The 21,872-nt window shown below is 43.7% G+C and overlaps 1 protein-coding gene across 1 annotated transcript; it reads right to left on the bottom strand.

Annotated features, from left to right (window-relative positions):
- Positions 1-5,174: 5,174 nt before the first annotated feature.
- Positions 5,175-21,147, bottom strand: LOC113020867 (voltage-dependent calcium channel gamma-4 subunit-like). Its single transcript, XM_026165136.2, has 4 exons — positions 20,509-21,147; positions 8,808-8,891; positions 7,779-7,919; positions 5,175-5,834 (listed from the first exon to the last, which is right to left on the bottom strand). Exons 1-4 carry the CDS (start codon positions 20,729-20,731, stop codon positions 5,308-5,310), a joined length of 975 nt encoding a protein of 324 aa, XP_026020921.1. The 5' UTR covers positions 20,732-21,147; the 3' UTR covers positions 5,175-5,307.
- Between the last annotated feature and the right edge of the window lie 725 nt (positions 21,148-21,872).

The raw sequence follows: 21,872 nt of genomic DNA, 5'->3' as shown, positions 1-21,872 counted from the left end.
TTAAATGTGAAACCTTTGCTACTCATTGGCAGTGACCATCCCCATCTGGTTACCCCCGTTGAACCAGTCAGGCTGGGACCTCCAGGAGGGCCTGCTGCTATTCGTACCAGGCTAGGTTGGGCGCTACAAGGGCCAGCAAGTATAGTTGGCCAGCTTACCCAACCGCAGCAGTGCTTGCTGACTTCTGTTGCACCTCAGGTCAGTGAGTTAATGAAACATGTGGAGAAACTGTGGCAGGTCGACATCGTTCCATTCCGAAACGAGAAGCTTGTTACTCGTTCAAGGCAAGACCAAGAGGCCATATGCATTCTGGAGACCAGAACTGTCCGAATAGAGGTTGAAGGCATACGTCGCTATGCCACCCCACTGCTTCGCCGGAAGGGGATGCCTCTACTGCAGGCAACTAAAGATGCCGTCATGCCAAGTCTACGAGGTGTGGAGAGAAGGCTGGCCAAAGACCCAGAACGAGCTGAGGCCTACAAAGTGGAGATGGAGAAGCTTATCAAGGCTGGCTCCATCATTAAGTGTGGCTCTGGGACACCTGTGACAGAAGGTCAGGAGGCGTGGTACATCCCTCATCACATGGTGAGCCATAATGGCAAGAACCGATTGGTTTTCAACTGCTCATTTCAGTACAGAGGACAGAACTTGAACGACTACCTGCTGCCTGGGCCCACCTTAGGTGCGTCGCTTCTGGGAGTCCTATTGCGCTTCAGAGAGCATGCAGTTGCAGTGAGTGGGGACATTAAAGGCATGTTCCACCAGGTTCATCTCTTACCAGAAGATCGTGCCCTGCTCAGATTCGTCTGGCGAGACATCAGCGACGAGAGCCCTCCAGCAGTCTACGAGTGGCGGGTGCTCCCGTTCGGAACCACGTGTAGCCCCTGCTGTGCCACATTTGCCCTGCAGCGTCATGTCATGGATAACAGCCAGCCAGATGATGACACGAGACTCTCGGTCGAAAGGTGTTTTTATGTGGACAACTGCCTTCAGAGTTTCCCCACCGTGGAAGAGGCAAGGAAACTTGTCGACAGGTTACGGGCCATCCTAGCCTCAGCAGGTTTTGACCTACGTCAGTGGGCCAGCAATGAACGTGACGTCATCAGTCACTTACCACAAGAGAGCTGCTCCGCTAGTGTGGAACTATGGCTGGCCCAGAACAAGGTAGATACCCCAGAATCTACCCTGGGATTGAGCTGGCTATTCCACACAGATGTCCTAGGCTACAAGCATCGTCAAGTTCCATATGCAGTCCCCACGATGCGCAATATCTACAAGGTCTTGGCCAGCCAGTACGACCCCCTAGGGTTCATCTTACCCTACACAACCAGAGCGAAGGTAATCATCCGCCATCTTTGGGACAAGCAAAGGGGTTGGGATGACCCACACCTACCTCAGGAGCTTATGCAGCAGTGGACAGCCTGGGAGGAAGAGCTGCAATTTCTACCTGAAATTACTCTTCCCCGACCATATGTGCCTAAGGAAGTGGACCCCTTCAGCTGTCAGAGAGAGGTGCACATATTTTGTGATGCCTCTGAAGAAGCTTATGGCTCAGTAGCTTACCTCCGGACCACTGGCAGAAATGGTGAAGTGCATCTGTCATTCTTGGTGGCCCGTTCCAGGGTTGCCCCTAAGCGGTTCCACTCCATGCCCCGATTGGAGCTCTGTGCTGCACTCACTGGGGCACAGCTCTCACAAGTGCTGGAAAGGGAGCTCACCCTTAGAATCGACCAGACGGTCCTATGGTCCGATTCTACAACAGTGCTGACCTGGCTGAGGTCTGAATCCTGCCGATTTAAGGTCTTCGTGGGCACTCGTGTAGCCGAGATACAAGAGCTGACAGACAGGCACTCCTGGAGATACGTCGACTCTGGAAGGAATCCAGCCGACGATGTGACACGTGGGAAGAAGTTGAAGGAGCTCGCTGTACCAAATAGATGGAGCCAAGGACCATCCTTTCTCCTGCGCAGTCCAGACTCCTGGCCAGAGGATCTCACGGTTGACCAAGCAGGAGATGCCTCGGAGCTGCGCAAAGCTGTGTTCTGTGGGACCACAGCAACTACTCCGTCAGGTCAGCCAACTTCAGATTTGAGCCGCTACAAAACCTGGAGTGAGATGTTAGAGGTTACAGCGCGGGAGCTACATGGGGCGGCCCAACCAGATGGTCATCCCACTGTTGAGGACTATCGCAAGGCGGAGAGGCTGATCCTACAGAGGGCCCAGATGGATAGTTTCCTGGAGGAGTACAACCTGTTGAAAGTCGGTAAGCCAGTTCCCAGGAGCAGTCGTCTTCTCTCTCTGTCACCCGAAGTGGATGAGACCAGACAGCTCATTTGTGTTGGAGGACGACTTCGTCGATCTGAAGATTTGGCTCTGGAGACACTCCATCCGATTATCTTAGACCCAAGCCACCCAGTGACCAAACTCCTGATCCAAGACTTTGATCGCCGCCTCCATCATCCTGGCCCGGAGCGGGTGTTCGCAGAACTTCGGCGCTCCTACTGGATTCTGCGAGGGCGTGAAGCTGTCCGGCGCTACCAACACCTCTGTGCTGATTGTCAAAGGTGGAGAGCTAGACCTACAGTGCCAAGGATGGCAGACCTGCCAGCAGCCCGGCTACGTCTATATAAACCGGCTTTCTACTCTACGGGAATGGACTGCTTCGGGCCGTTTGAGGTCAAGGTTGGTCGGCGTATTGAGAAGAGATGGGGAATCATATTCAAGTGCCTCACCACCAGGGCAGTCCACTTGGATGTTCTTAACACCATTGATGCAGATGCATTCCTGATGGCTCTTCAGCGATTTGTCGCCCGTAGAGGAACACCTGCCGAGTTGTTTTCGGACCAGGGGACCAACTTCAGGGGAGGTGAGAGGGAGCTGCGTGAGACCTTTCTGAAGATGGCCCCGGAACTACAACAGCTTCTAGCACCCCAGAGGATCAGCTTCCGCTTTAATCCTCCAGGTGCCCCACACTTTGGGGGAGCATGGGAAAGGGAGATCCGGTCGGTTAAGTATGCCCTCTATGCCACCGTTGGTGCTCAGTCAGTTCCAGAAGAAGTGCTTCGCACTGTACTCACCGAAGTGGAAGGGATACTCAATAGTAAGCCCCTGGGGTATGTGTCTTCCGATGCCAGAGATGCAGATCCGGTGACTCCTAATGTTCTTCTGATGGGGCGGCCGGATGGATCGCTACCTCAGGTAGTATACCCAGAGAGTGAGCTCCTCAGTCGCCGTCGCTGGAAGCACTCCCAGGTTTTGGCTGACCATTTCTGGTCACGTTTCATTCGTCAGTACATTCCCAGTCTGCAGACTCGCCAGAAGTGGCAAACAACGGCAGCTGATTTGGCTGAGGACTCTGTGGTGATGATCGCTGATCCACAGCTTCCCAGGGCTCTCTGGCCGGTGGGTAGGGTGATTAAAACTCATCCTAGCCCTGATGGACGCATCAGGTCAGCTGACGTGAAGGTGAAGGAGAGAGTCTACACTCGGCCAGTTGCCAGACTGGTTGTCCTCCCTGCGCTGCCCTCTGGAGAAGATGAGGACAGCTCTGCGTCGAACTCACCACAACCCTAGAACTTTGTTGCCTTATTGATGAGCAAATGTCTTACATACATTTGGGGGCGGCTGTATAAAAGGCCCCAAAGTTCATATAATAGTTTTACTGGTGTTTATAAGTTTATATAAGTTCATGTAATGTTCCATCTTCTGTCAGTTTGGGCCAGCCCACCTTCTAGTGACATCATCCGGTTAGTAAGGTGGGCAGTTTAATGGCGGCTGAGCAGTGTTGGTCCGGAGGGGGTGCACTGATTCCTGGGGCATGTTAGGTGTGCGTAAATGACAAGTAAGTAGTGACCTGTGTCGTATTTTGCCTTTGTTGTGTCAGTACTGTAGTATGTTACCATTTAGGAGCTAATGTAGTCCATAGTTGGAGCGGTAGGCCACGCATGCAACGCGTGAGTTCACCCTCATTTCATATGCTAACTTATGTTGTTAGCTTGGCCCCGGTTTAGCTTGTTGACGCATGTACGGTCGCTCGTATGTCCATAATGTCATTCCTGTGTTATCAGACCTTCTCTATATGTTGTATGTGATGCTTGTGATTGTTTACTTTGAAGTAGCGGAGTTTGTAGCGAACAATTAGGTACGTGGATTAATAAAATAGCAAACGTAGTATAACCGGAAGTATGGCGTCCCGCTTGCCCTTCACAATAAGAGCATTATAGCGGAATATAATGGGGGACGCTTTTATTTTGTATAACTACCGGAAGTAGTTCACATGTACTGACGGTTGCTTAACCTCGCACTAATGCTATTTAGTTGCATAGTGTGAGCAGTTTGAAGTGTATTATATTTTTCTGATCTTTATATTTGATTATGTTAACTATGTTGTATTATGTTTATATTTGAGTATTTGACTTTTCCATTCTCTTTATTTATTGTTATTTCCCTTGTTTATTTCCTTTGTAGGAAACCACACACACACACACACCCAGACACACACTTATGTACACCCGCTGTGTTACAGCCCCAGAAATTAAGCGGTGACAATAAAGTGCCTCAAACGGAACCTCAAGCTCTCTCCTTCTTTCGTGCCCTGGGCAATTTGGCCTTAAGTGGTGTTCTGGCCGACACACCGGGGTGACCGTAGTGCTCAAAGACTGAATCAGTGCCACAGCCGTGCCTATCTTTGATATCTCCACTACACTTATACCTTTTTTTCAGTTTTCACTCATTGTTTGATTAGGTTTATGCAACAAAACTACAGGATCAGACATAAAAGAAAAGATCTTTGTTTCCAAAATGTTAACCATGGCTCACAGATCCTGCCTGTCAGAAAGCAATGAAGAGAAACTTCACCCACGCGCACACACAAAGGGAACACCTTTATGGTGAAGAGCACATATCAGTTAGCACCTTGGTATTTAATTTGTGGGCAGAATACTGCTGAATGGCACATCTCTTCCCTCTCAGGTTTACCCACGAAGCACAATCACCATTACTCAAATATCATTTGCGATTGACACACTGCTCATATAAGAATTTTGGCACAGTTGAAAGATAATGCTAATGTTGGACTGGCTACAGCACATACAATATTAACTGTATTCTGCTTTAATATTCTCTAAAAGCAGATGATAAAGCATCCTCCAGTCTTTCTTGGGTCCTTTTCAAAGTGGACACTCTCTCTGTGAAATGCCAGGTTGTCACAAGTGCTCAGTCTCTTGCAGGTTAGCCCAACGCTTTGTCATTCATTCATTTCTTTTTCTGTCCTTCATCTGGTAAACTTTGAGCTACACAAAATACTGCTCACACTGGTGTGGTCCTGCGATTCACCCCATCCTTTATATCATTGGGGAAACAGTTATGGACCTGGAGGAACTCAGCAGCAGCCTCATGTTCAGGGCTGTACGTGTTCTCTGTCACGCTGTCTCTTGCCAGGGCGTACATGGACAACTCATCCAGGGCCCCACTGGAAGATGCCGCCCCCTTCAGACCAACAATGGGCGAGTTCTCCCGGGAAGCCTCCGTAGAATGAGAGCTGGCGTGCGACGTCCTCCGGCGGTAGCGAAAGCTCGGAATCCTTGAGTATGGAGAAGAGGAGGAGAGTGAACGGATAAACTCACGCCGCGCCTTCCAGCGAACTTCCTTGTTTTTCTCGATGTAGATGTTGATGGCGAGGACGGCCACAGTTTCGGCTACAATGAAGGAGAGGGCGCCAAAGTAGAAGGACCAGCCGTAGGAGTAAGTGTACTTCTTGTCATCATCACGTTTGTCACTGGGATCTCCTGCATTGCTTGAGATGTAGACGATGATGCCAATGATGTTGCTCAGACCTGATAAACAAGAAACAGATGAAAGGTGAGGCTCAGTAACACGAGAAACTTCAACAACCAGCGTTTACAGGCTCTCGTCACAACAGAGGTTCTAAATGTGTACACTCTGATTCTTACAGTACAGAGAATCTTGAGCCACCACCTTATTTATTTATATGTTGCTTCCAAACTTGCTTGTAATATCTTAAAGTGGTCTTTAACAACAGTTCTCCAGGCTTTCTGAAGGTCTTTAAATTTTTTTTTGTTTTTTTTTGTATGGGAGCGTTTGCTGTTTTTTCAGTCCAGTCTTTGTATCTGACTATTTTCACTGGATTACTTTTCTTTGTTAAGCCACTTAACACTAACCTATGACTCACTGAAGCATAAAAAAGGCACCTAGCTCAGGGGATTAACAATTATTGTATCTACACATAACAGGCAACAGCAAAGAAACAATTTTGAATTGAATCATTAGCCTCTTTGTTACTGTCACAAACAAAACCTATAATTACTTCCCTCTTTAGCAGAATCTACAAAAATAGCAGAGTTCAACAAAAGTAAATCGTAGTATTGTACCAACTAGATTATTCCTAGATAAGTGCACAGTGTGTCCTTGAAAGGGCAACTGCACAAGCAGAGGACCAAAGAAGAAGTGGAAGTCCTAAGAAGCTATCTAAATTTGCATATGTACAGACAAATACATTTAAAAAACAAGAAAATTATGTTTTATTACATTTACACTGATTTTACGTTAATTTACATTTAATTTACATTTGAAATGTAAAATCACAGTCTATTTATGTAAATTTAATGATATTCTAGAAAAACAGTACAAAACTGTAAAATACACAGTAAAATACTTTTATATTACTTTTTTTTTTTTTTTACAGTGCAGATAAACAGTATCTGAAAGTCATGTCCTTAAGTAATGGGGGGAAAAAAATCCAGCTAAGACTTGACACAGGACCTGAGAGATGGATTTGACTCTTCAGTTGATCCATCTCAGAAATGGTCTCAGTGGAAGGATGGCTGGGGAAACAGGCCTGCAAAGGCTGAGGTATGCCAAATTACACAAGAACTGGAGGTCTTATTGAGTGATAAATTTGAAATTTTTAGTTCAAATCCTCATCAATATGTGCGGAGGAGGTCAGGAGAGAGATCCAATATCAAGTGCCTACAGATATTTAAAAAAAAACCCACTCTGTCAGGGTATTTTGGGTAATTTATGGAATTTGGAAAATAGAAAACTGCCTCAGATTCATGTTCAAGTTCCTGTATTGATACCCTTAGGTAGATTTGTTCCCTTTTTTTGATTTTGATCCAACATATAATAATAACATATGGAAAACGTTGGCAACCTCTTCATTTTTCAGCATGACATTGATCCCTGGAAATCTATCAGTGATGGATTGGCCTTCCCAGAGCCTGGAGCACAACATTATTGAAGCAGTGTTGGATCATGTTGAAGGAGATCAGAACAAAAAGCAGTCAACATCCAAAGAAGAGCTTTGAATGTCCTTCAAGACGCCTGGAGAACTATTCCTGAAGACTACTTAAAGAAATGCCAAGTAAGCTTTCCTAAGAGACTGCTGTGGCTCAGGCTGTGTTAAAAATGAAGGTGGTCATACCAAATATTGACTTTCAAGTTCATTTTAATTGTACAAACCCTATTTTTGCCTTATTTGCAGTATTTCCATCTATGTCTACATATGCCTCACTAATTCTCTGAACCTGGTTCCCATTTTTCTAATATAAATAAACCAGGGGCTGCGCAAGACTTTTGCTTGGTATTGTACGATATGTGAAGAATGGATATGGTGCCTTTTTTTTAGTGGCAAATAAAGCTCATCATCATGATTGCACCTCTGACAAAGTACAAGTTACTTCCCTCCATTTGTAAAACCAGCATGCAAGACTGGACTTGACTGTAAACATGGATGACAGTGCATGTTTCCTCCAGCTCACCTGCAGCTACGAAGAGAATGCCAGCGCTTAGGAGCACATTGTTTGTCTTGTTGTAGACTCGGCCCACCCCAACACACAGCCCGCCGAGCATCAACAGGATGGTACTGAGGATGGGGAACACACTGGAGGCGCGAACTACACCTGCAGTGGATGGAGTAGTCACTGTAAACGGCTTTAAAAATGCAGTTTATTTCAAGACTGTATGAATTAATGTAACAACCAAGTTTCATAAATTATCAAATATATTATAAAATATATATTTTTTATTAACCTTTCGAGTCCAGTACCACTTGTTTTCAACCTCTTCTTTGATCTGTTTTTTAAGCTCCATTATTAGTCATGCTTTGGGGCTTTGTTGTGACAAAGCTTTGCTAATCAGCTGTGGGTTGCAACACGCACTCTCGCTGACTATCACCAACCCTAAAATGAATCACTGTGCCATTTTACAGGTTTCCAAAGATGAATGAGCTTATTCAACTGTAAAGTCCTTTATTAAGCCCTCCTTTTATTTAGACTGGCTAATGGACTGAGTTTGGACTTGACAAGTCTCCTTTGTTCTTGCATATTAGGCAGATTCTGAATCAGCTTTAAGTGATGGGTCTCCAGTGACAGAATATTCATTGTGTATCAGACTAATCACAAGTCATGTTTAAGCCAGTTTTTCAAAGAAAAACAAGGAAAACTCTGGTTTAGACTCATTGTAACAGTGATTTTGCAACTGAAATGTAAAATCTAAGACATCAGTTAATGAGTAGAATAAAGATGAAGACTATCCAATAGATACAGCCAAAAAATTGCTTGTAAACATATAATAGTGTTTAATAATGCTTTAATGACTTTAAGCTTTGAAATGTGTGAAACCTCACTGTCTCGTATATCTTTCTGACTCTACATAGATAAGTGAGTTATCTGTCTGCTTTCACAATCAAATGACAAGATGCTGAATGTCAGAGGACTTCCTGTTTTTTCTTTTAGGAGTAACACAGTTTTACCGGTACCAGACGAAATGTACAAGTCGGGAACACTTACGTAGCAGATACTCCGAACTGTCTGTGTCATAGTCGTTGTCATCAGGGAAATGGTTGATTCTGTAACAGCTGCCTTGATTAATGCCTGCAGGGCGAAAAGCACAAGAATGAGCCTCACTAGCCCGCTGTACACATCAAGGCTGCATTTGATTTAAACATTTAGGGTGATTTCTTTCCTATTCTTGGAAAGATATCCCAAAGTTAATCCCCTCCACCTTCCCCCCGTAACAACGTACAACTCATAGGAGCATGGTGCTGCCTAACATGTTTAAACAGTGACCTTTTTCAAAGCATCCCTTTCCAATTAAAATCTACAAACACAGGTGCTGCTGTTCACATTAATTAAGGACAGGATCAAACGACATTAATGTAATTAGTAACACCTGTGTTTACCTAGTACTTCATGCCAAAATGGTTGCTGGGAAAACAGTGTGTTGAAGAACGGGCGATAATCTACTCGCAACCCTAAGGAAGACATTTTGACAGAAAGCGAAACTTAAAGATGGTCCTGGACAAGAGTCGAGCTTCCCCAGTGGGAAGTTAGGCGTGTTTATTCCACCACCACTTCCCCTGCCACTTAATGCAGATTTTTGTTGCTATATATGCCAGATCAGTAGTGTTTATGTGAGTCATTTCAGACAGAAAGAACAAACAACCTATATAATCATTTCGTGGGTGGAATCGTTGCGTGATAGCGGCTGATGCTTCCTCCCTGTGGGCAACTTTTTTTTTTCCACCAGCAGTGGCAATGTGTCTTTGTCACTGTGGCATAGACACAGGTCAGTGTGGTTTGACCTTGTTGTGGGTCTGTGAGCTGTGTGTTAGTGTGTGTGTGCTGCTTATGCAAAATGTGGTCCTGGAAACACTGGTAAAAATGCTTCTAGTCTTACTGACAACTCAAAGTTTTTACACTACAAATGACATTCGCACATTACCTGCAGCACTTGATCTATCCCACACACTCTCTCACTGCCTGACCCTTTGATGAATATGTTTATGGTTATTTGTGTTCAGCTGTCTGGATATCCATAGACGGATGTTGTCAATGAAAAGATGGACATCACTGACTAAAATCTGCCCACTTAGCTCACTCCCAGTTGAAGCTTCTTAGCACATTCTTTTTAAATTTTGGGGTCTTCTCTTTATTGGCTCCTTTGAATTCAATAATAGAATTTAAAATCTTTTTTCTCACACACGGTCTTAAATAATCACACCCCAGGTTATCGTGAAGACCTCATGATTTAGTATTACCCCGATAGAGCATGTTGCTCTCAGACTGCTGGTTTACTCATGGTTCCAAAGGTGCCTTCAGCTTTCAGGCATCTCTCTGGTATAGCCAGCTACCAGTTTGGATTTGGGAGGCAGACCCTCTCTACTTTTAAGATTAGGCTTAAAACTTTCTTTTCTGATAAAGCTTGTAGTTAGGACTGGTGGACTTCTTTACTCACCTCTTTTCTACTCTTTATGGGTTTATATTCCCCTTTGCAATTACTTAGTTATTATTAACTTCTGACTCTCTACCACAGTGTGTCCTTTGTCCTCTTTCCCTACTCTACCCCCAGTAGGTCACAGCAGATAGCTGACCCTCCATGAGCCTGCATTATTGTGGGGCCTTTAAGATATAAAAAGCCTTGAGGCTACTGTTGTTGTGATTTGGTGCAATATAAATAAAAGTGAAATGAACTGAATAAAATTAATTTGTATCTCCCTAGCTTATTAAAAATCTTCATCTGATATATAAATACAGAGTGTCTTTGCTAAGTCTGCAGAGATAAGATGCTTTAGTGGATCTAGATAAAAGAAGATGGAGTGAGAAGACACTTCTCAGATGACCTCAGACTATTTTTCATGTTTAATAGTGCTTCTTCTTCAAGGTAAAAGTGAAACACAGCATGGCTTCCACTGGGATTCATTTGGTCAACTATCAGGCAAATGTTTGTGTGTTCATGATGTTAAAAAGCCTTCCCCTCTTTCATAATAAGCTCTTTTTTCCTTTACCTTTTCTCTTCTTTCAGCGTTAGGCTGGAAACATTTACTTGAATCTGTACATGCAGCATGCAAAGGCTACACGTTTTCCCAGATTCCATTGTTAAGACTTTGACCTTTGACCAAAACTATTGTTAAGAGCTCGCTGAGTAGACCGTGAATTCTGCAAAGTTGAAATCACAGTTCAGTGCACACGCATTTGAAGAAGAAAAAGCGGCAGGACTATATAGCTGTGTGATTAAGATTGCAATGCCCGTAGGGATTTGATGGCTTGTGGTGCGTGTCCAAATCCAGGTGAATGGTTGAATGCCAGAACAAGAAGTCTATTTAAACAACACAACAATAGACTGTGCGGGAAGCTTTTAACACCAAGGTGAGCGAATGAAAGAAAGAGGAAAGAGGGAGGGAGAGGTTAAAGCGCAGAGAGGCCCTGAGCTGTAATTGAGCGCGAGTATAAACAACACCTTGTGAAGAGGAAAAGGGGTTAGGGGTGGGGTTAATGGATGTGCTCTGTGCAGTAGTGGTAATGCAGTGAGCTCTTTGACTATTCATTAACCATATGAACACACTTATTCTAGGAGGAACATCTAAAGTATTAGAGATGGGCTGCACTGGGCTCTAATTTGCATATATTTACATAAACATATCTACGGCCTATGTGTTGCATGTTCATGTGTGCTTGTTTGAGGTTGTGTGCAGAGGTATTGGCCATAATCCCTGCCACGTAGCATGTTGCTAAACGATAGGGAAAATGTAAAAATCGGACACCTCTTATTGTCTATGTGACTCATGTTAAAGTATTGTGTTTTGTTAATAATATGCTAATAGTCCTCATACTCTATTAAACCTATGTTCTAACACATGAGGACATCATTAAATATTTTCCTTTCTCTTTTGGGTTTGTGCTTTTAGAGGCTAAAGAGGCTCTTTAAACTTATTAAAGTCATTTATCTCTCATATTGAAGGACCTGCCCCCTACTTTGGCTTGTGAGGACGATGAAAGCCTGACATAGCTTTGCTAGTTGCCTCACCATCATTGGACAATTGGTGTTTAGGGAAAAAGGGGTCTGTGAATGGTTCATTAGCTGAGGCTCAGTTAAGCTTTGCCTGCCTCTGTAAGCATAAAGACTTCTACCCATGTCGAAAATATATTCCCCCTTCATCTCCGCCCGGTCTAACAGACAAAAGAGATGGGGCCTGACCCGCTGCATGAACACCAACTTTCCCATTAACAGCACACAGACAGAGACCTGTCAACTCCATTTCCCAGGTGCCTGAGGGTGAGCCACCGAACCACCTTTCTCTGTCGCTCAGCTTTTAAGGGCACGCTCCCTTCCATTAACTAGGTCTGCTGCTTTATAAGGGACATCAAATTAATTAGTGTCAAATCAGTCTGTGGAAATGGAGCACAAGTTTCTGTGTATAGTCACTGATGGGAAAAAAAGGGTTTTGGACTATTTTAAGCAGCAACGTGAGACTTTGTGCCTTGTGAAAAAAAGAAACACACGCACACACATCTGGCTCATGTGGTTAAACAGCAAAAAAACAGGCACCTGAGCTGTGCTGTTAATTGCTGTGTAAATACCGGATCGTGCTGGAGCGGCAAGGCTTGTTGCAGATTTTACACGCGCATTTCTGTTTGCATGATTGGCTGTGTCTTTTTCTGCTTCTGCATCCAAGTGATTTTACACTTTTTATACGCTGCTTGCAAAAACAAACCTTTCACTGTGAACCTAAAATGTTACTAATAGCCAGTCCAGTCTCAGCTACTCAGCCAGTGTGACGCCTCTGTTTTCCTCTGTGTGTGTGTGCGTTTAGATGTTTAGACATCTTTGTGAGGACAGAAAATTGGCGAGCTGCTATATTCGTGGGGACCAACAGTCACTTGGGGACAAAATGCCCATCAACACGAGTTTGAAGGCATTTTTGAAGCTCAAAATGTGTTTTTAGTGTCATTGTTACAATAAGGTTATGGTTAGGTTTAGTTTGAGGGTGAGGATCAGGCATTTATTTTTGATGGTTAGGGTTAGCGCCTAGGGAAAGCATCATGTCAATTAGATGTCCTCATTAAGATACCAAAACAAGTGTGTGTGTGTGTGTTGGAGAGAGAGTGAGAAAGAGAGAGAGAGAGAGATATGTAGATTGGAAGAGATAGAGGACAATGTTGGTACTGATTGGAAATCTTTTTATAAGTGGATGCCTCAAGGTTAATGATTTATGAGTGACAGTTATCAACACAATATCAGGGTTTAGTGTGTGTGTGTGTGTGTGTGTGTGTGTGTGTGTGTGTGTGTGTGTGTGTGTGTGTGTGTGTGTGTGTGTGTGTGTGTGTGTGTGTGTGTGTGTGTGTGTGTGCAGGCTGTGAGATGGACCCTTCATGAAATGAAATAAAGTCTGAATACTGAGCAGGTGGGAGGAGGAGGGGTGAAGCGGAGATTAAACAATGGAAGAAGGTACAAGGAAATGAAACAACAAAGGCGAGCAGAGGAACGATGAGGATGGCGTAAAGATAGGAACCAACCTTAAAAAGGAGAAAGAAATTAGAACGGGGAGAGAGCGTTTAAGGGCAGAGATCTGAGATCAGCTGCAGGAGTGCTGGTGATTAAAAAACAAAAAAAACAAACTAAAAAAAAAAGTGCTTATTAGGTTGATGCTTCCAGTATGACTGGGTCGAAACAAACTGGGAATTATTCCTACACAGTCAACATATTAGTGGGGAAATGATGGGTTCCCAGGGCCTTATTCGAGTTGTGAAACCCCATGCTGAGCATCCCGTTTCCCTCTTCTCCATGGCAACCCCTGTAAGTTTTTAATAAGCTCATTTACATAAACAATCTCAGAGGATGCATTTGACATTTTCATTATATCATGATACCCGTTAAATAAGAGACTTCCCCCTTCAAAGATCTGTCAGTGCTTAAGCGGGCATGGCTGTGAACACAAATGGGCACGTGCCTATACAAAAAACAACAAAAAAACAAAACAAAAACACGTGTTCATACACACTTACACACATTCATTGGAAGCAGCTGCCACAGCTGTGGTGCCACTGGCAACAGCATGATGCACGTTGTCGTTGTTTTGAATTAGAGCAGCTCAGCCTATAGCAAATGACAGGGCGGCCTCGGTGGAATACACCAAATAACGTTGTCTCATCAAGTCACTGCTCGCTCACCCCGGTGTCTGCAGGAGAACTGCAGGTGATGGCAGTAAGCTTCATGCGACACGTTCCCTCACTTCCTCGTTTTCACACCTGGCTGGCTCTGGATAAATTGATGTGTGAACCAATCAAAAGGGACATCAATGCTGCATTTCACTGGAGCTGCGTAGCCTCCTCTAAGCGATGCACCTTACACTCTTTACAACAAACGGGCTCAGCAGCAACCTGTTCTGCTTTATTGTCCTTACTTCTTTCAGCTCTGCGACGGAGAGCAGCTGATGAGGGAGAGCGCTCTGAGCTTTACAGAAAAAGGAGGGATGAATCCATTTTATGAAGCCGTTACAGACAAAACACTGTAAGCGACGATACCACAAACGACTCGCACTGATTCCGCGTATGATTATTGCGCTGCGAGCTGGGGATGGCAGGACAGGGGTGAAAAAAAAAAAGAAAAAGAAGAAAAAAGCTCTGTGTAATAAAACAAACCCCTCCTTTCTTTTCAGTCCAAGTGAGGATGAGAGAAAAGCAATTTGGCGAAGACATCAGTGATTCAGTGTTGATATGACTGACAGTTGGTTAATTAAATTGTCACCAGGCTGCAATTTCTTCAAACACAGCTCCGCTTGGGTTCCAAGTTGTTGGAAGAAAACTGTGATCTATCACGTAGTCTGCTGTGAAGCCTGTTATGCTCTGCCACTCATTTAAAAATGTACATGTATAATGGATTCTCAACATGGTGCTTGAGAGGTCATTGTAAGAGTGTGGATTCAAATGAGAAAGCTTTAACATATCTGCACAGGTGCTCTTTTGGAATTTTATGTCATACGGTTGATATTTTTCCAAATGAATTCTGTTACTTTCCACTGTTGCTTGTCTGTATAATATCATTACATGGACTAGAACCAGAGACATATTGGCTTCTGTTCATTGGATCCCTTTAGAATCTTGAAGTGTTGGTCTTGAATATTCAGGTCCCGGCTTGTCTGAAAGACCTTATAGTACAATATCACTCCAATATAGCACTTTGTCTTAGGCTTCAGGGCAGGCCTGGCGCATTTTAATTTTGTTCTTGGCTTTTCTTGGCTCTTCCTGGCCGGCTGTTGCACACCTTCAACTCACTGTCATCATCTGGATTGTCTTAATTGTCTTAAGGACCGTGTGCAGCAATGCTTCTCTGCCTGATCGTTCCATCCACTACGGTGATGAATTTGCTGGAGCGCAAGAGCTGCCTGTGGATCCCAATACCTCCCCACGACCCACCTGCTTGCCCATTCTTCACCATTCAGCCCACACCTCTCTCAGAAACCAGCCCACCTAAGGAGCCTCTCTTAGCCACCTGTTCTCCTAAACCAAGTAAACACGTGTAGCCATTTATAAATCTTGACAATCTGCTCTCAGACTGCTGGCTTACTTGTGGTTAAAGCGCCTTGTTGTAAATTGTCACTATATAAATAGAATTGAATTGAACTGAGTTAAACTGAATCATTACCATGGCGTGTATCTGGTTTGCGATTCAGATCGAAATCTTTTCCTTTCATTACCTTTCAGGTGACAAACAACCCACTCTTAAAAAAAACAACTATATTACAGCAGCAGCTTCAGTATATAAACATCACATAGGTGAAAAACATGTGCCTTTCCTTGCTGCGGGGACACACTGGTTTCTCCAAAATGACCAAACGCTTTTCATGAATGTTGAATTTTCCCTCTACAGTTTTACATCTATATACACCGAAGATTTGATGTTACAAAGTCTTTACTTTGTTGCAGACTGACTGTTAAGAAACAGAGTAACTCACTGCTGACTCTACCTGCAGCACAGCGACAGCACCACAACCCATTTGCTCACCAAAATGAGAGAGTTGCTGGCTTTTACGCTTGGAGCACAGCAGTGGTTACTTCATTAATTACTTATGATAAATTATCCCCAGAGATAGACTTGATCAGGATCTGAAAGCAAATAACATTGTGGCTGTAACTTCAGGCAGGTGACTCACACAGAGTCATAGTTTATGAGCTACATTTTAATAAGTGTCTGATCAATTTATCAAAGTTTACTAATGTGTATGCACAGATACATTGTGTGATGTGGCTTCACTCATTAGAGGTGCTGTTGGTACTGTGTGTGTGAATAAGGCTGTGAGGAGCAATAACTTAAAGAGCCCTGTGCAAATGACAGAAAGACGCCACTTTATGAGACTGATTATGTCAGCAACATGATATGTTCCATCACTTGCAGAGCCAGTGTAATCCCAAACCACAGGATAAATCTTTGCACAAGGGTAAGCCAGTAAGTTTTGTCATCTATATTTTAAGGTTTTTTAGGTGTTTGACCACAACAGTAAATCTAGATCTTGTCAGAAGGAGTTAAAAAACACCTCTTCATCCTTTTCAAGAATTACAAGGTTAAAATTGCTTCTTTTGTTACATCTAGATTGGACTGCTGCCAAGCACTGTATGCTGTAGTTGGTCAATCATCTCTTGCACATTAACAATTATTCCAAAATGTCACAGGAACAGAATCCAACAAAAAGCATCACTGTTTTTATTAAAAGCCTTAAACAATCTTGCACCTGTATATGTGGTAGTTAGACTGGGTCCACACACTCCTTCAAGATCATTAAGGTCTGCTTCCCAATCACTCCTGACCATCCTGCCATTGTTTCAAGAGGGTCTTTGCTGCTCCGATTGCCTCTGAAGTGGAAATTCCAATGCAAATTTTATTTATACCAATTTTTTATTATAAGTAAACTTAGTGTGCTTAACACAGATGATTAAAAACACTGGAAAAACGTGCAGGCAGTAAAAACAGCAAAATAAAACTTGACATCAGATAAACATGTAACTGTCTTTGAATCTAAGCTAAAGATATGCCTTTCTTTGAAAAGCCTTCAGAAACCTGAAGGCTTTATTGTTGTGTTATGTTACATGAATGATGTGGATGTAAGTAGAGGAATAGACGAGTTTTAGAAGCTCTTTTGTTTTTATTGTAAAACGCTTGGATTTTAAATGTGCTACAGAAACAAAATGTGCAGACTAAACGCAAAGGCACACCGTGCAGACAGTCTCGGGTTAGTACACAGGCAGGAGGAAAAGGTGCAGACACTTTTCTGGCTTAATCTGGGCTACTTTGGACACTCAGTTTTGAGGATGGCCTTCCTTGGGTTACAGAAACTGTTTTGTGGGCCAGATGCCCACCTGACATCCGGCCCATATAATGGAGACCTGTGGCTGTGACTCATCCTGAGTCAGCACTGTCAGTCAACACAAGCTGTGAGAGAAGCATAAGAGAACTGCAGATGTGGGCCAAACATAAATTGCCATCCCACATGTGATTGCCAACACAGAAAAATGACACTTCTGACAATCCTCTCCAGTCTTGGAAACAGGTGATGGTACTGTAGCTCTAGAGGCCTGGGTTCAAATCTGCCCTGAGATCATTTTTGCCCTGCTCTTTCTTGCACCTTTCCTGTCTTTTATTTAAGTTCCTATCGCAACAAAGGCTAAAAAGCACCAAAAATTTTTTTAAGTCCGCTAATTTGCAGTGGCGGTTGTGTACAGCACAAAGACGAGGGTGTGGGATTTAAAGGTTTGAAGAGATCAACTTAGATTAATCATCAACTGTTTTTCATCAGATGTTTTTGCAGAGGTTTCAAAATCACCACTTTATGAGCTTCATCTAGAAGACACCAGCCCCTAGACCCTAAATATGAGATGAGCAAAGGCGCACTATTCCATAAAACTACAATTCATTTCATTATCAGTGGATCTGATGCTAACTATCTTCAATAACAGAAGTAAGTTTAGAAAAGGTATCTGTCAGTAATTTTCTAAAGTCAAAAAACTGCTTTTTTAAACTGATGAACAAGCAAATATTCACATTTCACAGGCTGATGGCAAAGATTTTTCTTGGTCCCAATGACATAAACCGTGGTCAAAGGAGCTTGCAAAGAAAAACGTCTGGACTTCTTTAGTTGCTTTGCAAGCTCCTTTGACTACAATGACCTGGATAACTGAGAACCTTCACAGTGACATAAACCGTGGATCTGTGGAAACTATCGAAGTAACAAAGAGCTAAGTGCAATAACACAGAACAGAATGAGGAGAACTGAGGACTTAAACCTATAAAACAGAGGAAAACATCGCATCAACCTGAGGAACAGAGCATGGCATGACTGGTGTTAGAAGTTGGGCCCTGCTGGCTAATTAGTGCCCCTTCACGACTTCTCAGTTGTTACATTTTAATTACAGACTCTTAGAAAATGGCAAGAATAGCAAAGTGACCCCCACACAACCTAAACTAGCGCTCCCACTGACCCTCAAGAAAAACAGCTGCCTCCCGACTCACACCAATCCGCCACCAGCTGGGACGTTTACTGCAAATATGTACCTGGTAATTGGATTGTTCATTAGGTTATTTCTCGTTTTAAAAAGCTGGTTGTATTTACTAGAGTCACAAGCAATAGTCTCTGATGCTTGCCGATTCTGTTGCAAATGAGGTGCACTCCGTGGCCTTACAATATTCATGTGGGAAAACAAACATTAAAGGGGAAAAGAAGTCAAAACACCGGCTGTGAAATGCAAAAGACTCCACAGAGGAGGGAAATAATGACCTTCCGATAAAGTAGACTCATTTTATATATTCCTGCCTACTCCTTAATTGTCATTCAGGCCTGCTGAGACAGAGAGAGAGGAGGTAAAAAAAAAAGAAAAGAAAAGAAAGAAGAGTGTCCAGAAATGTTAAACACATTCATCACTGGATTCTGGGAAGGGAAAAAAATGGGGCTTAACAGCTGCTGTGTTCCAGAGATTTGATGTGACTGAGAGAAAGACATCCTGTTGCTGTAATCTGTTCAGCAAAATGTGATGATGTTTTCTCCAGAAGCTGTGATACACACAGAGGCGTCCCCGTCAATAACCCAGTCTGTTTGTCTTTATGGCCAGAGGGGTGTGTGTACATTTGTGGTTGGAGTAATGCTGAAGGTGGTAGAAGTGGTGGTGGTGGTGGGGGGGGGACTTCCTCGCTTGTGTTCTCCTCTACACTTATGAGTCTCCATGACAACAGAGCCTCCAGCTTATAGTTTTAGGCAGAAGCACAGAAGTGAAACTATCTACTCGTAACAAACGAGGATGTTCTCCTCTCCGAGCCGTCCACCTTCACCCACAGCGTCAGCCCAGAACAGTCAAATCAATGACGACAACTCAATCCTTCCCGATATGTGGCCTCTGATGACATTAGCTCCAGGAAATGTGATTCAAAACAGGCTCATAATCAACAGAACTGCAGAAATGGAAAAGCACTGATTCTGACACCAGCTGATTTTACATAGGCTGCACAGGCATTGTATACAGAACTGTGTTTTCTTTTTTTCTGATACAAGTGTCCTCAAAAAAAAAAAGTCAAGAAAAGAAAAACATACACCAGGAGATGTATCCTGTACTTCTATATAGAATGAAATCCAATATATATAAACAGTTGTTAAAGTGGGATTCGGAAGGTGGGGGAACGCTAAGATCAGGTGTAGCCCCCTTTGTCATTTATTCTTCTGTGTTTTATTTATTTTTCTGCTCGTTTTGCTTCAAACTGTCTTCTATCAATCACTGCGTCATAACAGACGTCTGTGCCATAAGCAAATCGATCAGTTGAAGCCACTCTCTGAGGCAAGAAGTCAAGAGGTGGTCGGAAGGAAGATTGGTCAATGAATGAGTGCCTGTCTGCCTCCGAAATAAGACGTCACTGCCAGCGCACCTCCTTATCGAACATGTAATCAGAAAAAGGGGGAGCAGGGGAGGAGAAAAAAAAGAAACCCCTCAAAACACATTCGGGAAGGTTGAGCTTGTGAAAAACATATTGTTTACCTGATGCTCTATAACAACAAATAAGTTTTTTTTTCTTTTTTTGCTCGGACATGACGTGAACTCAGAGTCATCTATTTTTAAATCACCGGGCATGTTTCCATAGCAATTTCAGGGATGTTGCCAAGCAACAGCAACGGATACAATGAAGACATGAATGAAAGTAGACTGATAGCGCGCACATTTCCTGCCAGCTTAAAAGTGAATGGGCTCAGACGCGCCGTCTTGGCATCATATTCGTTTGCAGACTATTCAGCCGAGTTGACTGTGTGGGCCTGCGCTTGAACAATGAGATGTAACAGTTGGCAGACAGCGCGAGAAGAGCGTGTACAGCGGGGCAAAGCCGGTTTCTTTCCCGTTTTTATGCCCCTCAAATCTGTAAATGTGTGCATATTTGTTTTTTCTGTCTCATTCTTTATCACCTGAAAGTTGTTCCGCGTGTGTGATCTCTTTCTCATTGCGTGCCCATCTCCAGAAAGAGACACTTGGCATGCGTAAAGGGAAGGCGTCCTTTGTGCGCTCAGACTGAGACTGATTGTACACACTGGGAAGCAAAAGGTTCATACGAAAAAAAACCCCCCCAAAAAATAGTTTCTAGGAGAATAAAATGTGCTATATTTTTAACAACATTTCACTAGAAACCCGGCGTGTTTTTCTCAAACATGAGCACAGTTAAATCCACAAAGTGAGCAGAGCTTACCCTCGATACAGCAGATTCTCCACAGCCCAGAGTGGGTGAGATCGCCCTTCTTACTTTTGGGTTGTGGTTGTGTCTCGTCTGTGGTGGCATTAGTGCCGTTGCAGATGTATGCCCGAGAATAGAGCCAGTAGTCCGTGCCGATGGCGATGGTCATCAGGCTAAAGGCAGCGAAAGCCCCCACAGTGGCCAACAGCGTTTGAACCCCGCGGTCACACCAAGCCATGGCGCTTCATACTAGTCCACACACTCACCGGTCCAGCATGCACGCATCGGAGCGCGTCAGGGCGCGGATTCTTTGGTCATAGTTGTTTTTCTGCGTCCCATCTGCCCTGTGGTTAAAGTGGAGTGTATAGAAGCCCGGGGTAAAAGAAGAAGAAGCAGGCTACAGCTACTATATGAAATGTTCACCTGATGCTCAGAATCTACTGGTTGCTGCTGTGAACAGAAGAGAACACCGGTTCTGCTCACTCCTTATGCCCCACGCTGATCGGAAGCGCTCCGGAGAGCACATCGCACCAACTCAAAACATTTCAAACCTTCTGATTCTTGTTTTTTCCCCCCTCGGAACACTTTTTCTCTGTTCCTACACAGACCGCATCCTTGTTAAAGCCCATTGCCAGTGAGGGCTATGTCAACTGCTCTTAAGTGAGACCACACCCTCATCAAATCTAACCAATGGAGGAGATGTGCATTTGAATAAGTAAAGGGAGAAATTGTGTGACATTTAAATCTATCTCAAAATTGGAACACTTTCGCATGAAACAAATTGATTTGACTTTTTCTTTTTTTTTAAACAATCTGCACCTTGTTTGCGACACTTGGACACTCTCCTCTGATTTCAAAAATCTATGAACATTACCAAACCAAACTCAGAGTCAGCTGTCATAGGGGAAGGGTGGATGCGCGAGCCTGTGGGAAAGAAATAATGACAGGCTTTGACACAATGGTCCTTCTCTGTGGTGCGCAACTGCCAAACAACCAATTCCCCGCAGAGCAGACCATTAAAAAAGCAATTAGATGCTTGGCGTGTGCGCACACAGCATTCTAAATCACACGGAGTCATATCGGATTTTCCCAAGACGGTCACAGGAAAGCAGGAAGCTGGAACTGAAAAGAATCTATGACACCTCCTTAAATAAACCTTTCCCTCCGCTGCTTCTGACTTTGATCATGCACCTGACAAATTGGTTAATTGGACTTGCCCCCAAAAAGCCACTGAGCCCACAGAGTCAACACCGAATGAAAGACATGCTCAATGCATCTCCAGATGGAAGATTTTTTATATCAGCAGGAAAACATTTTAGGAGCATGCTGCTTGGATGGCTTGAACTGGCAAGATGCATAGGGCTTATGGGAATGAATGA

This window comes from Astatotilapia calliptera, chromosome 4 (genome assembly GCF_964374335.1).
Source record: "Astatotilapia calliptera chromosome 4, fAstCal68.1, whole genome shotgun sequence".
Taxonomy (NCBI): domain Eukaryota; kingdom Metazoa; phylum Chordata; class Actinopteri; order Cichliformes; family Cichlidae; genus Astatotilapia; species Astatotilapia calliptera.
This window is presented reverse-complemented; position numbering and strand designations above follow the sequence as displayed.